The sequence below is a fragment of the Peromyscus eremicus genome, chromosome 11 (genome assembly GCF_949786415.1).
Source record: "Peromyscus eremicus chromosome 11, PerEre_H2_v1, whole genome shotgun sequence".
Lineage (NCBI taxonomy): Eukaryota > Metazoa > Chordata > Mammalia > Rodentia > Cricetidae > Peromyscus > Peromyscus eremicus.
The window spans coordinates 58120973-58137825 of record NC_081427.1 but is presented as its reverse complement, the minus strand read 5'-3'; the positions used below and the strand labels follow the sequence as shown (position 1 = coordinate 58137825).

Genomic DNA, 16853 nt, shown 5'->3' with positions numbered 1-16853 from the left:
ACTGTATAGGTACAATACCTTGAACAAGATTAGAAATATACATACAGAATTTTCTAACAAAATCAATCTCAAATTTGTATCAATATACATAATTTATATACAGTATACAAAAATCCAATCCAATGTATTTAAAACTAGTAGTTGCTTTTAAAAGTAGATTCAATAATCTACCTTTTTATTTGTATCATATCTATATCCTCTTTTTTTGTTTTAGAGTAGATTCAATAATCTACCTCTTACCTATATCCTCTTTTTTTTTTTCAAACAAGAACTTTAAATCTAATCTCCTTTGTTTAGCCTTTTCCCTGACCATTAACAATAACAACTTGTAACCAACCATCCTAAACAATGACAACTATCCCAAACCCACTGAAAGACCAAAAACCACCCATCTCACCTCTTGGGAATGTGGGCATCATGTTATTAAAATTACTTCCTGCTGTTTGGGGGTAAAGGCATCTTTAGGGGATCCTGAAAAGAAAAAAATTGAGTCCATTGTCAAGCCTTGGAAGAGGTAGCTATATCATTTGTTGTCCAGTCTCTGCATAATGCGAAAGTGCAGGGCTTATCTCTAGTCCTTGCTCAAGTATTCTGTGAGGCTGGATTATCTCAGCTAGCCATCTCAAAATTGTCCTGAGCAGTTTGTAGTCCAAAGCTGATATTTGGGTGATGTTTGTCAGCTTAGTGGTATTATTATTGTACATGTAGAATCATCTTTTTAGACACTTCAAATTTGCTGTTAGGTCTGGTCATGATTCCTTGGAGAATACTGTTAGAGACTCAAACACAAGACCATGTATAGGCAGCTAAATGCCTTTTTTTCTAGAATTAGTTAGTACTCTATATGACCATTAACATCATAACAAAAGTTTAATATACATATAATAATCTTATAAATTTTGATATAAAACTCATATCTCAAGAAAAGTTTTGAAGAGTCAAAATAGAACCAAAGAATTGAGATTAGTGGCAATAGAATAGTTCCTTAATTTTGGTTTTCTTCTGTCCTATATCAGATGGCTCTTCTGACATGATACAGAGATTTTGCATTTTCTTTTAACAAGTATGCTTGGATTTAGAGAAGGAGAGAGCCATTCTCCAACTCCAAAGCCAGCTTTAATTTTTAATTGAACTGGGACTACAAAAAGACCATTTGTGTTAAGTGTCTGTAGAGAAGAGCAGAAATAAATATTTAGGAAGACTTATGAAATTCTATATGTGATATACCAGTAGGCCAATTTATTCTTTTTCTTGAGACATTTGTCCTTTTTCTTTAGATGTCTCATTTTTCCAGTGTTCTTCCGATTCCTTAGCCTTCATTATACTGAAAGACAAAAACAAAAACCCTTCCCCAAGCTTACCTTTGGGGAGGTTCCCTTTTGGCAAGTTATGTCTGATTAAATGAAAAGCATTCATTAGTGGTATAAGTTAATTCAAATTGGATGGTCATGCTGGTTGATGAACTATCACCTCTTCTAATAAAGAGGCCTCTCTCATTCAAATTGAAACTTTATCAATTTCTATGGTATCCATAGGTTTTCTTCTCTGTAGAAACAAAAGCAAAACCTCGTCCCCAACCTAGCATATATCCTGGTTTCCATTCTGAGGTCAGCACATCCTTAAAGTACATAGGCTGATTTAATTCTATAGTTTTTTTCTATTATCCAATGTCTCTCTGCAGCTGTTGTTCCTTTCTCATTAGCATTGAGAAAATTAAAGCTAATAGAGCATTATGTAATCTATTTCTGGGTTTTTTTTGTTACTCCCTTCTGTTTATTTAGCATATCCTTTAGAGTTCTGTTTGATCTTTCTACAACTGCTTGGCTCATAGGGTTATGTGGTATATGTAATATGCTTTATATTATAATAAGCAAAAAACTGTTTCATTTTACCAGAATCATATGCTGGAGCATTGTCAGTTTTAATTTGTGCAAGTATACCCATGATGGCCATAACTTCTAGCAAATGTGTCATTGCTGAATCAGCTTTTTCAGAACCCAAAGCCATTGCCCATTGAAATCCTGAATAGGTATCAATGGTATGGTTTACATATTTCAATTTTCCAAATTCTGCAAAGTGAAACACATCCATCTGCCAGATTTCATTCCTCTGAGTACCCTTTGGGTTATATCCTGCTAGTAGTGGAGTCTGATTGTAAAAAGAACAAGTAGGACATTTCCTTGGCTTGTTGCCAGGATATGGAAAAATTCTTTTTGAAACCTTTAATATTGACATGATTTTTTAAATGAAATTCTGAGGCCTCTAGTACATTTCCTATCAATAGTTTATTGACCTCATCATTACCTTGTGCTAGATGTCCTGGCAGACCCATATGGGATCTGATGTGAGTTTTGTATATAAGGGATGCTTCCTATTCCTGATTATATCTTGTAACTGAATAAATAACAAAGTTAATTCTGACTCATCAAGGATAAATTCTGGAGTATGTAAGACCACCCTTTCAGCATACTGAGAGTTAGTAACTATGTTGAAAGGTTCCAAAAAATACATTAATACCACCAGAATAGCATACAATTCCTATTTTTGAACCTAATATAAGGCCTTTGAACCACTTTACTTAAATTTTCTGATTTTTCCTGCTTTTCCTTGTTTGTTTACATCTGTATAAAATGTGGGGGCTTTAGCTATTGGAGATTCCCGTACAATGTGAGGCAGGATCCAATCAGCTCTCTTTATAAATTGAATTCTATCGCTTTTGGGATATTTGCTGTTAATCTCTCCCAAAAAAAAATTACTGCAAACTCTTTGCCAAAATTCACTTTATACCCATAATTTGTCAATGTCATCCTTAGTTAAAGGTATTACAATTTCTGCTGGGTCAATTCCTGCTAATTGACTAAGTCTCAATTTTCCTTTTAAAATCAACTCAGAGATCTTTTCCACATAAGTTTAAAATTTTTAACTCTGCTTATTTGGTAGAAATATCCATTCCAATATAATATCTTCCCTCTGCATTAAAATTCCTGTAGAAGAATGCTTAGGGGGTAAAACAACCAAAATACAATCGAGCTTTGGATCCACATGATTCATGTGTCCTTCCTGTATTTTCTTTTCCACCAAAGCCAATTGTCTCTCAGCTTCAGCTGATAATTCTCTTGGACCATTTAAGTCCTTGTCACCTTCTAAGGTTTTGAAAAAATTACTCAGTTCATCATTTTTTTACCCCAACAACAGTCCACAGATAGGAAATGTCTCTGAATAATGTTTGAAATTCATTAAGAGTCTGTAATTGATCTCTCCTAATTTTCACCTTTTGGGATCTAATTTTTTGTAGACCTATTTTATATCCTAAATGATTAATAGAATTTCCTCTTTGTACCTTTTCAGGAGCAATTTGTAATCCCCAACAAGGCAAAATTTTCTTTACTTCTTCAAAGATTCTTTCTAAGGTATCTGCATTTGAATCAGCTAGTAAAATATCCATATAATGATAAATTATAGATTTAGAAAATTTTTTACGTATCACTTCCAATGGCTGTCTTACAAAATATTGGCACAAAGTTGGGCTATTTAACATTCCCTGTGGGAGAACCCTCCATTGATATTTCTTAATTGCCTGAGACTTAGTATAAGTAGGTACCGTGAAGGCAAATCTTTCTCTGTCTTTTTCTTGTAAGGGTACTGAGAAGAAAGAGTCTTTTGAATCAATAACTATAAGTGGCCATCCTTTTGGTAACAGAGTTGGCAAAGGAATTCCAGATTGTAGAGAGCCCATTGGCTGAATTACTTTGTTAATTGCTCTTAGGTCTGTTACCATTCTCCATTTACCAGATTTCTTATTAATAACAAATACAGAAGAATTCCAAAGGCTGGTTGATTCTTCAATATGCTGAGCATTTAACTGCTTTTGTACCAGCTCTTCGAAAGCCTGCAATTTCTCTGTTGTTAAAGGCCATTTGCTGAACCCATACAGGCTTGTCTGTTAACCATTTTAAAGGTAGAGCTGTTGGTGTCTTTGAAAAATCAGCAGTTTTTGTGCCCTGTTCTTGTACAATCTGGATGGCTGGTGACCACTCTTTATAATAATACCTCCTAATATTTCTCTCGGAAATGAGTTAGTTTATAGTTTGTTTTTGAGGTTGGAGGAATGTTAATCTGGGTATTCCATTGTTGTAATAGATCACAGGGTAGGAGGATGGCCTTACCTACTTCACCAGACCCCACCACTTAATTGTATTTTCAGGAGTATCCCTCTCACCCACACATTTTTAGTTGTGCCAATCTGCCTTGTGCCCCTAATGGGAAGAGATTTTCTAGCTAAGGTAGGAGCTTTTATTTCATTTGCTCCCCCCATTTTCCTCACTCCAGACCCATCGGCAGTGCTTCTTCTCCTCCTCCTAGCCACTCAGCCTACTAGCTCTGGCATTTCTTTTCCCTTGCCAGCCTCTCAGGTGGACCCCAAAGTCTGGGACACCCAGAACCCTTCTATTTCTAGGCACCACCACCCTATTATCATCCCATTGCTACTCAGCTAATTGTTATAGGAACACCATAGAGCCGGAGGCCAAGGACCATCAAGCATTCCCAGAAGGTAAAGAATAGTAACAGTCCAGAGATATTTACACCCCCAGACTCAAAAGAGTCTGGACTCTGCAAAAAATAGACTTTAACATAACAATCTATTACTGTTAAATGCCTTCAGCAATTGATTACCTGTGTCTCCTGAATGCTAAACTACCAAAACAAAACAAAACAAAACAAAAAACAACAAAAAAAACCCCAAAAACCAAATAAACAAAACAGGTGTCTTGAGGTTTGTCTTAGATAAGACTTATCTCAGGTGAAAATTAAAAGCATGTTCCAAGTTTCTCTCTCTCTCTTGCTAACACTAACCAATAAAATTCTGATAGCAGAGTACTAAACATTATAATATTATGGCTACCAGCTCAAGATTTTAAATTCCCTGTGGCTGCTTCTTAATATGTTTAAAAATTCTCCTGAGTTCCAGAGCCAGCTTGAATCCACCTGGACAGGTCAGATCCACTTCAGGTAAGTATAATCCAAACTTTCCTGGTCCTAGGACCCCCCACCCCCACCCTAGGACCCCTCAGGGACCCCTCAAGGTAAAATTTTTTCTAAACTTCCTCTTCTGCCTCACCGTCCCTTGTCAGACCTGAACAGTCACAGAGCCCAAAGCAGTGGAAGGCAATGGACGATTCCCAAAGCAATGGAGGACAATTTACTACCTCAGGACGTCTGGCTACCCCCCAAGCCCCCTTCCCTACTCCCAGAAGTTAACTGACACCCACTGAGACATAGCACCCCCATTCCCGTTCACCCACCATTTTTTATAAGAACAAAGAATCTGGAATGTTAGAATTCCTAGCCACTTCCCCATGACCACACATGGGCTGGCAAGATGCTTAGTCATCCCAGGGCCTTATGTCTTACATGCACTGCATGATCACGTAATCTATGCGTATGTGTGGTGTAGCTAAGTAAGCCCACATGTGCATGAGGGGATCTATAAAAGCAGGTCCCACTCATCCCTCTGCCCTCTCTTCCTGCATGATCTTTCCATAGGCCTAAGCACCCCCTTCTGATCCCTTCCCTTAATAAACTCTTATAGTGTGTTTTGTTGTACCTTGTGGCTTTTCTTCACATTGTAAATAGCACCTCTTAATGAATAACATTGCACCAATTAATAAATAACAACCTTATCTCTAAAAACAAAATAAACTTTTTCCATAAGAAAATGAACTATATGAGATAAATCGGACTTATATGTTTATGTGGATTTCCAAGAAAACAAAAAGCACATGGAATAATAACATGAAAGTGAAAGGACTGGGCAGACGCCATAACAGGCTGCTCAGTCTTCTCTCAGAGATCAGGCCTCAATTTTAGTTTCCTGAGACTTGAGCAAGCAGTTTCTGGGAGGGCTGTGAACAAAAGACATAATCCTTGCAGTAGCTCCCTTTTTGCATGTACTCTGACTACTCAAGGTTCAGCCAGATGTCTGGGACCCTTCACCAACTTACAGCTATGTGCATGGGTTAATGTGAAAGCCTGGGCCACTGAGCCAGCCCCTACAGTCAGTATGTGCTAGGCCAGCCAGCCTCCATGGCAGCTCAAGGACAAAGCCTGAGACTTTCCCAGGACTGCCCCAAAATGGATAACAGTAACCCCCAACTAACACCAGCCAATTAAAAGTTACTAACATGATTGCCACTCACATAAACCAATCCTGAGTCTGTTCCTATGTAGTCTGTAGACCCCAAGGCCCCCCCCCCCCATTTAAAAAACCCTGCCCCATTGCTACTTGGGGTCTCTCCTGCTCTGCTGCCTTGTCAGAGAGTCCCAAGTTAACTTGTAACAATACAAAGACTCTTTACTTTTGCATCGGATTGGGTCTCTTGGTGGTCTTTGGGGGACTCTGGGTACAAAAAAGATACCCACATCCATCATCAACATGAATATAATACTAATTATGACAAATAATATCCATAATATCACATTTATGACAAAATTATGAGAATGTGAAGAAACTTCATACATTGCACTGGAGTAACATGCTAGGATACTGGAGAACAGTTTGGATCTGGTAAAAGTGTACATATTCTAAAATCAAGAGACTATACACTCAGCTATGTTCTGTAGTGAAGATGTGTACATCAGTGTCCTTACTTGACAGATGAAGTAACCGAAGCCTAGTGTCTTTCCCTAGTGAATGAATTCATCCATGCACAACACTCAGAATAATGCCTGGGGTATAATCGTCATGTAACTCCTCATTATGTATCATCACTGGCGATCAGCTGTAGGCAAGACTCTGCAAATCTATTAATATATATCATCAATACTGGGGAGCAACATATTTGAGATGCTCTAAGATTGTATGTGTGGACAGGTATATTGAAAGGTCAATTAACTAACTGCCAACCTTTGATCAGTTTGGAGGCCAACTGCTCCTCTCCTTCCTAGCACTAAGAGGAGCATGTTTCTTCAGAGACATGACCTTTCAGTCAAGTAGAGGATCCTTGGTGGGCCCCCATTTGGTGTTAGCCTGGTGCTATCCCTGGGTTTTGGTGGCTGGCTGCCGGGCTCCAGGTATTCAGTCCCTCCTGGACTGCAGGTGAAGGGAAAGGGGAACGAAGGGGCGTCACTAGGGACGCTTGCTGGTGAGGGTCCCCCAGGAAAGCAAGCATCCCATCTGCCTGTCTAGGCGATATTAGAAAGCTGTTTGCCACAAAGTGGGAGCAGGTGGCGCTCAGAGGCGTGGCCACTCCCACAGCCTGTGGAGGCTCTGCTCTGGGCAGCTGGCAGCGGGCGGGAGGCTCGCCTGGAGCCTCAAGTGGGAACCTCAGGCCCCCCGGACTACCTAGCCAAGGCTTGCCGGGGGATGGCCGCCCCTGTGCGGAGCCTGCAAGCCACGCTCGGGAGGAGGAGCTTTCAAGTCTAGAACGTCAGTCCGGCCACGCTGGCTGGGAGAGGAAAGGAAACCAGCCCCGAGGGCAGAGAGCTCGTGACTGCTGAAGTGGAGTTGATCCGGAGTGTGCATGGCATTTTTTTTTTTTTTTCTGGAAGAATCGGGGAGCGATCGGTGGGCAGCCGAAGTGAAGCAAAGAACCCTGGAGGATCAGAGAGCTCCTCCAGCAAAACGCACCCAAGGGCTTCATATCCAGTAGTTGATTCCAAGCCCACCACCCTCAGGCAGACGCGGTGCAAACCCGGCTTCCTGGAAGGCTCCCGTGTGCAGCTTCCCGGCCGCCTCTAATACCCGGAGCGCGAGCATCCAGCGTAACCCGGGAGCGGCTGGGCGCCGGGCCCGGACGGAGACAGTGCGCACGCGCAGGGGGGTGGGCCGCCGGGTCGGCCGGCCGGAGCGGTGACGAGCCCGGAAGCGCCGGCGCGCGCCCCTCCGTTCCGCAACTAGTTTTGTTCGGCGTCCTCGGGACGCGAGCCCTTCGGAGAGAACCCCCGGCCGCCGCCGCCGCCGCCGCCGCCCGTTCGCCGGTACCGCCGCGATGTCCAGCAACAGTTTCGCCTACAACGAGCAGTCGGGAGGAGGGGAGGCGGCCGAGCTGGGGCAGGAGGCCACCTCGACCATCGCCCCCTCGGGCGCCTTCGGCCTCTTCAGCAGCGATTGGAAGAAGTGAGGACCCGGGCTCGGGGTGCGGGAGCGCCGCCGCCGCCGAGGGGGACGCCAGGCGGCCGCCCGGCTGCTCGGGTGGGTGGCTGGGGTGGCCCCGCGGGGGGGCAGGGCTTTTTTAGGGGGAACGTCTGGGGGCGTGAGAGGCGGCGGCGGTGGTTTTCAAACGTGTGTGTGTGTGTGTGTGTGTGTGTGTGTGTGTGTGTGTGTGTGCATGGGGCGGGGGCGGATGGGGGGAAGAGAACCAGTTGGTGAGCTGAGGTCCCACTTCCCAAACCGTTGACTTGAGTTGATCTGGGCTGGGCACAGGAGTTTTGAACTTCTAGGGAGTTTAAGGTCCGCAGGGTCAGACCTGGAGAAAGTCACTGATTTCAGGTGAAGGGACCATTTGGGGAGGGAGGTTGAGAGTAGGAGTGTTGCTTACTGGACTCTGCCCATGTAGGGGCTGAGCGGTGGTTTGGGGTTCTGTATGAATGACACACTGGTTTCGATCACCTCTGGCGGTTTTACTTGATCTTTGCCCCAGGGTACTCCCCCCTCCACCCCCCCCCCCCCCCGAACGTTGAGATAATATTTAAATACAGTGTTGTGAACCAGTCCTGATTTATTTATTGACAAATAGAGTGAATTTTAAAAATAAACACTAAGCAGTGTACACTTTTTGTAAAAAGTTACTAAGGGTTCATGTCAGATACCACCCAGAATTGAAAACATCCTTAGCCGTGTCCTTCTTAGTTTAGATTTGCATTTTTTTTTTGGGGGGGGGATCGGGCTGTGTATAAATGTACAGAATTAGGACAACTTTTAATTGTTAGTTTCGGTGTCCCCCCCCTTCTCCGCCCCCCAGTGGTCTCACTGTGTAGAGCAGGCTGGCCTGGAAATCTGAGAAATCCACCTGCCTCTGCCTTCCCAGGCGCATGCAGCGCTGCCCCAGTCCACATTTGTTTTATTTTTGATCTTTTATTGCTACATAGTGTGGTAAAACATAACAGACGGTCGGTCACTAGATTGTGCCAACTTGAGGCAGAGTAACCAGGCTGATAGTTCTGCAGATGTTAGGAGGGTATAATTAAACTAAGAATTTGGGGAGGTGGTTAGAGGCAGTCTTGTTCTGTAGCTTAGGCTGGGCTAAACTGGAACTGGCTGTACTCCCCCCCCCCCCACTGAAATTACAATGTGAACTGTCAATACCAGTTTAATAATTCAATTTTAATAGGAATAGGTAGACTATAAAGTGCTAATAGCTGAAACTGAGGTTAAATTTTGACTCTCTTGACTGAAATCTTGTATATAGCGTATTAATTATCTTTGTGTTCATTATTTCCAGGATAGGAAAGTTTAAGAAATAAGAGATCTTATCTGTCATTGTGTGCATTTAGGTGACTGAATGATCCAATGAGGAGTTTATTCAGACACCATATTTTACTTAGCAAATTGTTTCAGTTGTTGAATTTGCATGTGACTTGTGTACAATTAATCTCCTTTTCTGATTTGTGAACATCTCAGGTGCTTTTTGCTTTGTTTTTTTTGGAGACAGGGTCCCTCTGTGTAGCTTTGGAGTCTGTCCTGGAACTCACTTTGTAGACCAGGCTAACCTTGAACTCACAGAGATCCTCCTGCCTCTGCCTCCCGAGTGCTGGGATTAAAGGCGTGCGCCACCACTGCCAGGCTGCTTTTTTTCTTTTCTTCTAGATTAAGTAAAGTTTGAGCTTGGTTTGGGAAGAACATATGGCTTTATAGTTATTTGAAGTTAGAGTTGAATTAAAATGCCTTGACTCTGAGTGCTTGTGCATTTGGGTACTCATAATTATATCACATTCAGTGTGTGTCTGTGTGCTGGGGCCTTGCCTAGGCAAGTGCTCTGCCACCAAGCTGCATCCCAAGCCCACAGTCCTTAGTGGACTGTCACCAGATACTTCTGATTCCTCTTTAATGGTGAGGAACTTGTAGTGCGGTGGTTAATCTGCCCAAGGTCACAGAGCTGTCAGAATTTGAACCCAGACCTTCTAATCTCAGTTTTTTCTCTAATGTGTTTGGACTTGAAATCGATGCTGTTTTTACTAGGGAATGCATATAGCTCACCAAAAGTTTAAAACTTTGACCAGCAGCTGTAGACACTCAATGACCTTGAAGCTTTCAGGAGTTGACACATTTTGGCTCCTGAACTGCAGTCTCGTGGAGTTAGTCAGCAGAAACGAACACTCCTGTTCTGCAAGTGGCCACTTAATCGCTCTTAAGTTCTCATAAAAAAAAAAAAAAAGTCTTGAGACAGGCTCTCTCTGTGTAGCCCAGGCTGGCCTCAAACTTGTAATCCTTCTGCCTTAGACTCTTGAGTGCTTGTGTTTGCAGGCACGACCCACCATACCCCGCTCTTTGGCTCTGCTTCTTAATGGGTTGCTTTGAAGTAGCTTTTCTTTTTGTTTTTACTTTCAAGTCATTCTAGGTTTTTTCTTCAGCATTTGCAAGGAGGATCACTCTTTATGTAGAATCACCAATTATCGTTCTTCGTTTTTCACTTTTTAGTTACATGTCTTGGTGTGTGGGTTTGTGCCGTGCCCGTGGAGGCCAGAAGAAGGCATTGGATCTCTGGAGCAGGCTGTTGTGAGCTGCCTAATACGGTGCTGGAAATAAAACTGGGGTCTTCTGCAAGATCAGCCTGTGCTCTTAACCACGGAGCTGTCTCTAGTCCAGAATCACCAATCAAAACAAGAGTCGATGTGCTGCTCACCGGCCCCTGTCCCCTCCCCTCCCTTCCCTTCCCATTTACGCGAATACACACATGCACACATGTCACATGAATTGTTATCTTCGGAACCATGGAGATTAAGTTGTTTAAATCATGCCCTTTACCCTTGAAAGCTTAGTTTCTGTTTTTGGTAATAAAAAACGATCTCTTAGGCAGTCGTTGTTACAGATAGGATCAAGAAGTTTAATATTGATACAGAATAGTAACCAGTCCAGTTTTCCCCTTTGTTCCAGTGTTGCCTCTTCCTTTCTTTTAGGATGCTTTTCATTAGTATGGAATCTAGTCTAGTATCCTACAACATTTCATACAGTGATCATATCCCTTTAACCTCCCTTAATGATTTCTTAGCCTTTCTTCACCTCACATGACCCCTTGTGTTGGGGGGACCAGCTCTCACTTTTACGACCAGGGTACTCTTGAGTAGGGAGAAGTGAGGATTATTTAGTTAGAAAAAGATACTTAGATGGTGAGAGGAAGGACAGAAACACAGGATAGCCTCGGGAGGGCCTGGGTGAAAACCCACCAGCCCTGAACTTTATTCAAAAGGGCTTTTTATAACAATGCCAAGGGGAGGGGCAAAAGACCTCCCCCTGCTAGATACAACCAAGTGTAGGCCCTTCCAAACACCTGGTACGCAGGCCCATGGCCCAATCATCTTCTCATGCAGTCCTGCTGGGTAAAGCCACTAGGGAACCTCGGTGGGTTCCAACACCCTTGACATATTTAAAAAGTACCAGTCAATTATTTTATAGCATAGTAATCAACAGGGATTTGTTGGTGTTTCTTCATCTTTTGGTTTGGGTTACATGGCCCTGACTAGAGCATTGCCATAGGTAACATGTCTTCCAGCTGTTATGGCTAGAGACACAGGACATCCACCATCTTCCTAATTTTCCCAGCTAAGGGCTTTTCTGGTATCTTGACTATATCATTACTATTTTTATCCACGCCCTCCCCGCTATCTGTTCTCGGGAAGATACCTTGAGACCATGTAGAGAGCTTTCTCATTAAAGTCTTCAGCAGTCAATTATGATACTTCTGTTTGAAAGATTTATTTTATGTTTATTTATGTGTCTGAGCGCGTGCGTGTGTGTGTGTGTGTGTGTGTGTGTGTGTGTGTGTGTGTGTGTCTGTCTGTGTGAGTATGTGCATGTAAGTGCGGGCGATCAAGGAGGCCAGAAGAGGGCGTCGGTCCCCTGGGATTGGAGTTAAACATGGCTGTGAGCCATCTGGTGCGGATGCTGGGAGCACTCAGGTGCTCCTCATCGCTGAGCCATCTCTAGTCGGAGACATCAGTCTTCTGAACCCGCCTTTCCTGCTGTGTGCTGTGCCTGGCTCCGTGTCCTCCTCCGTGTGCTCTCTCGTCCTGTACGTTCTTTAGTACTTCACTGACGGTCTCATCTCTTCCCAGTCAATCTTGATTTCAGAATTTTCTGTGTAATCCTTCAAACACAGTCAGCTTTGGGAGGGTTATATAGCTTTATGAAAGCAGCTGCCCAGCACAGTTGTTAGTCTCCCCGGCGTGTTAGTTTACTGGGATCGAGGGTTTTCCTTCTTCACTTTGAAATGTAAAGAACTAACTCATTGCTCCCTTTTCTTTGGGAATAGTCTATACTTTCACTACTTTTAGTTTTCTTCTAAGTTATTTTTCTTTATCTTAAAAAAAAAAGAGAGAGAGAACCTTCCTTTATCTTAGTCCATTTGGGTGTGTGTGTGTGTAAAGAAAGAATTTCACATTTCTTTCTGGCTTAAGCATTTAATTGCAAAGTAATTTCTAGATGACTCAGGTAAAACTAGTCAATGTCCTGATTTTCTTCTGAATTTCTAAGTATCTTATGTATCTCATTAAAAAATTTAAGGCATCATTTAAACATTTTTATTACCGTGCAGTAGTTGTATATATTTATGATGTTGGTTGTGGTATTCAACATGTGTTTCCGTATGTACTGATCGTACCAGGGTAAATTAGCAATTCTATCACCTTATTTCTTTGTTTAGAGCCTTTAGCTGCTCACTGCTAACTTTCTTACAACTCTAAACTAGCTCACTGAGAACTGTAATTGGCTCACTATTTTACTGCTGTAAGGAGACACCATGACCTCGGCAACTCTTCTAAAAGAAAGCATTTAATTGGGGGCTTGCTTACAGTTTCAGAGGGTGAGTCCGTGATCGTGGTGTAGATAGGCATGGTGGGGCAGTGTAGCTGAGAGCTTTACATCCTGGTCCGCAGGCAGCAGGCAGAGGGAGCAAGACTGGGCCTGTGTGGGCTTTTGAAACCTCAGCCCACTCCCAGAAGCGTATCTCCTCCAACAAGGCCCTGTCTGCTAATCCTTTCGCAAACAGTTCCACTAACGGGGACCAAGCGTTTAAACATATGGGCCTGTAGGGATCATGCTCCTTCAAACCACCACAGGCCACTAGAACTGACCCCTTTTAGCTAACTAGTTGGGCTGTCATCCATCTCTCTCCCCCACTCAGTGCGATAGAAGCAGAGTGATTGCAAATGTAGGATACCAGAGCACAAGGCTCCCGGAGTCTCCTTGCCTTTGGGAGCATTGTGGTGTATTAGAGTGTCACAGGAGACAGGAGACTAGGTTTAAATAAGTGCTTTCCAATAATAGTGCTTTCATGTTCAACTTGGTTGATTTCCTCAAATTTCAGTTTCCTCGTTTCTAGAAAGGGTGTGATTAATTGCCTGGTCTGGGATTTTTTTTTTTTTTTTTTTTTCTCTCTTTCAAGACAAGGTTTCTCTGTGTAACCCTGGCTGTCCTGGAACTCTGTAGACCAGGCTGGCCTCTGCCTCCCAAGTGCTTCTGGGAGTGTTTTGTAAGACAATGTATTTGAAAGAAAGCTTTGGCCTTCTCTTTCTCCTTTTCTCTCTTCTCTCTTTCCTTTCTCTTTCCCATCTCTTCTTTCTCTTCCTTTTTATCTATCTTTTTATTTCTTTTTGAGATAGGATCTTGAGGTTGACCTGAAACTCACTGGGTGTAGACCAGATTAGCCTCAAACTCACAGCAGCCCTCTTTGTTCAGCCTCCCTTAGTGCTGGGGTTACCAGCGTGGGCCACCATGCCGAGGTTATTAATAAACTAGAATCTAGACTAACGTAAGGAGAATTGGTAAGAGCTTCACTGAAGTGGTAATGCTGGAGCTTAAGGTCTGAGGGAGTGTTATTTAGGCCAAGAATGTAGAGCAGGAGAGTGGTAGCAAAGGACCCGTGCTAATTGAGAGTGATTTGGACAAGGTTCTAGGCTGCAGCTGGGAAAGCTTGGGGATAGATAGTTCAACCACCTTGGGAGAGTTTGTAGACGATGGGCCGATCGTGCAGCTAAAACCCGTGTATGGCTGAATAGAACAGGAAAGAGTGCAGAGAGAGAGAGTGAATAGAATGGAGGCTGCAGAGGCCCTTGCTTCTAGTAATTAAAGATTGGCAGCCCATCCCCCACTGAACTACACTGAAAGGTGACAGTTCAAACCCTCTGCTGACCATGTGGAGTGGGTTTGTTACTTCAGGTCCGCAGAGCAGGTTTAGAGTCTACTAAAGCGCTGGCCGCATGTTTTCCTGAGTGGGTATATTACACCAGTGCATTTTCATTGCGTTATCAGCTTCATAGTATCAACCTCGAACATTCCATCATTGCCTCTACTCTTGAATCCAGTGCTTCTCACGGCTGCTGCGTGGAGGTCACACACCGTTTGTATGGAGTTGTCACAGGTCTGGCTGTGTATCTGCCACTTTCCCTGTCTTTCCAGAAGGCAGTAGACATGCACCGAATGAGACAGTCTGTAGAGGAGGTCCTTAAGTAGGTTTTTCAAAGTAATCCAGTTCCAGGGGTCAGTATTTCACTAATAGTAAAACATTATTTTGACACAGCTTAAAAGGTGTCCTGGCGTCACAGTATGAGTATGTCCTTATGTGATTGTTTCAATTCCCATTGATAATTAGTTTGATTAGGATCTGTAGCACGTTTTATTTTTTTTATTGAATTCTTTTTTTATGTTCTAATAGTAAGAACTTGGTCTTTCTTATTTACTCTGGTACTTCTGATGGATATGTTTATATTATTTAGTAATTCTGTGTGCTTAGGATTCTGGAAACTCAATGGATATTTTTTACCTAGAGCAGTGGTTCTCATCCTTCCTAATGCTGCCACCCTTTAATACAGTTCCTCATGATGTGGTGACCCCCCCCAACCATAAAGTTACTTTTTTTTGCTACTTCATAACTGTACTTTTGCTACTGTTATGAATCATAATGCAAATATTTAATATGCAGGATATCTTATGTGACCCTTGTGAAATGGTCATTTAACCTCCAGAGGGGTCATGACCCACAAGTTGAGAAACAGTGACCTAGAGACCTTACACATTGTAATATTAAATGACATAATTTATGTGGAGTGGATCAGGAAAATATTTTTTTGGTTTATAAGGTGTTTTCAGGTCCTTTTACTCTGTTCAGGGTTTCAGGTCAAACGAACACTGTCTAATTAGCTTGTGCTGTTCAGGAGTGAAGGCTCGGAGAGAGTTACGGGCACTTGCTGCTCTTGCAGAGGACTGCAATTCGGTTTCCAGTACCTACATGGTGGCTCACAACTGCCTGCAACTCCAGCCTGCACCCATGTGCAGACACACACACACACACACACACACACACACACACACACACACACGGGAGGGGCGGCAGACGGTGGCTGGGGGTATTGGGCATGGTTGATCCCCTGCGCCCTTTAAGGAGGGGGTAATGTGATTCGTTCTATGGCCCCTATGCAGAAGGTCCGGTCTTGGACAGTATCCCCTGAAGTTAACTGTGTATTGTTTCAGAACAGCCACTCTCTTCATGGCATTGCTTTGTCTTGGCTGTGTTCGGTTTACTTAACTTGGAGTTGTCATGTCAATCAAAATTTTAAAGTCTCATCCTCTTCAAAGGCATAGTTTATTACAAACTTGGGCTCATTCTGAGTGCGTTCCTCTGGGTTTGTCTTGGTGCTGTGATTGGACCAGGGTCTTGTATGTGTTACGCTTGTGGTCTGCCTTGAGCTGGACTCCCAGCCCATGGTGTTTCTACTGTAGACTGTAGTCATTTGTCTCCTGACAGTAATACAGGCACATGCTTACCGTAAATTGTATTGGAATTCTCACCTTTCCTGTGTGATGTACCTATTGAATGGCATTATTAATATAATTTAATTCTTGGAGTATATCCTAAACTACATGTGATGAATAAAAATGTGATGGAGCATGCCTGTAAGCAGGGTCCTCCTTTCTGGAGTGTCCTTTTTGTTCTCCCTCACGTGGCTTGTCCTTGGTGGAGAACCAGCTCCGACTTAACAGCGGCTCAGCCGGCAAGCGGCTCAGCCTTGGTATAGGTCCTTTTAGATCACCAGCGTTTCTGAAAGTCCCAGTGCTTGCAGTTGGGGCTCGTCAGATTGTGAGCTGTGAGATCTGTTGTCTCGGGGAACACTCCGCTCTGAGCGTCGTTCTTCCCAAGGAATGATCTTAAACATCAGCAACAACAAAAAGCAGACAGATGGCTCCCTGAAATGTTCTTTTTAAAAAAACCACATTAAAGTTACACTCACAGAATGACAAATGTGTCGTAGTAAAATAATATGACAGCGTCGCGCTGGTGTATATAAATGAGCCACTGACAAAAACAAATTGCCCCCAGTCCAAATGGAAAATTTAAAGTGAAGAGCCCAAAGTAGAATAATCAGAGAGGAAATGATTTCCTGTATTTCATATTATGAACAGTGCTGGTTGTATTTAGGGAAGACATTTAGCATATCAGGCACAGCAAGCTCCCAGATCCACACAAGGAGACAGTTTGTAGCCAACGTGTGCTCACTGATGGCCAGTGTCTAATCCTTCAGGGGGAGTTTGGCATGGAGGCTGAACAAGGGGGAGGCTGTAGATGAGTCTGGTTCCAAAGCCATCTTTATTCTTGGGGTGGGTTAAGAATATGACCGTGAAGGAAGGGGAAGAAACCAGTAAA

At 43.1% G+C, this 16853-nt stretch overlaps 1 protein-coding gene across 1 annotated transcript in view; it reads left to right on the top strand.

Annotated features, from left to right (window-relative positions):
• The first annotated feature begins 7893 nt into the window (after positions 1-7893).
• Positions 7894-16853, top strand: part of Ap3b1 (adaptor related protein complex 3 subunit beta 1) — a 213997-nt gene continuing 205037 nt past the window's right edge. The window contains exon 1 of the mRNA XM_059276349.1: positions 7894-8116. Coding sequence (XP_059132332.1) covers positions 7989-8116 — 128 coding nt within the window. The 5' untranslated portion in view covers positions 7894-7988. The remainder of the gene's footprint in view (positions 8117-16853) is intronic.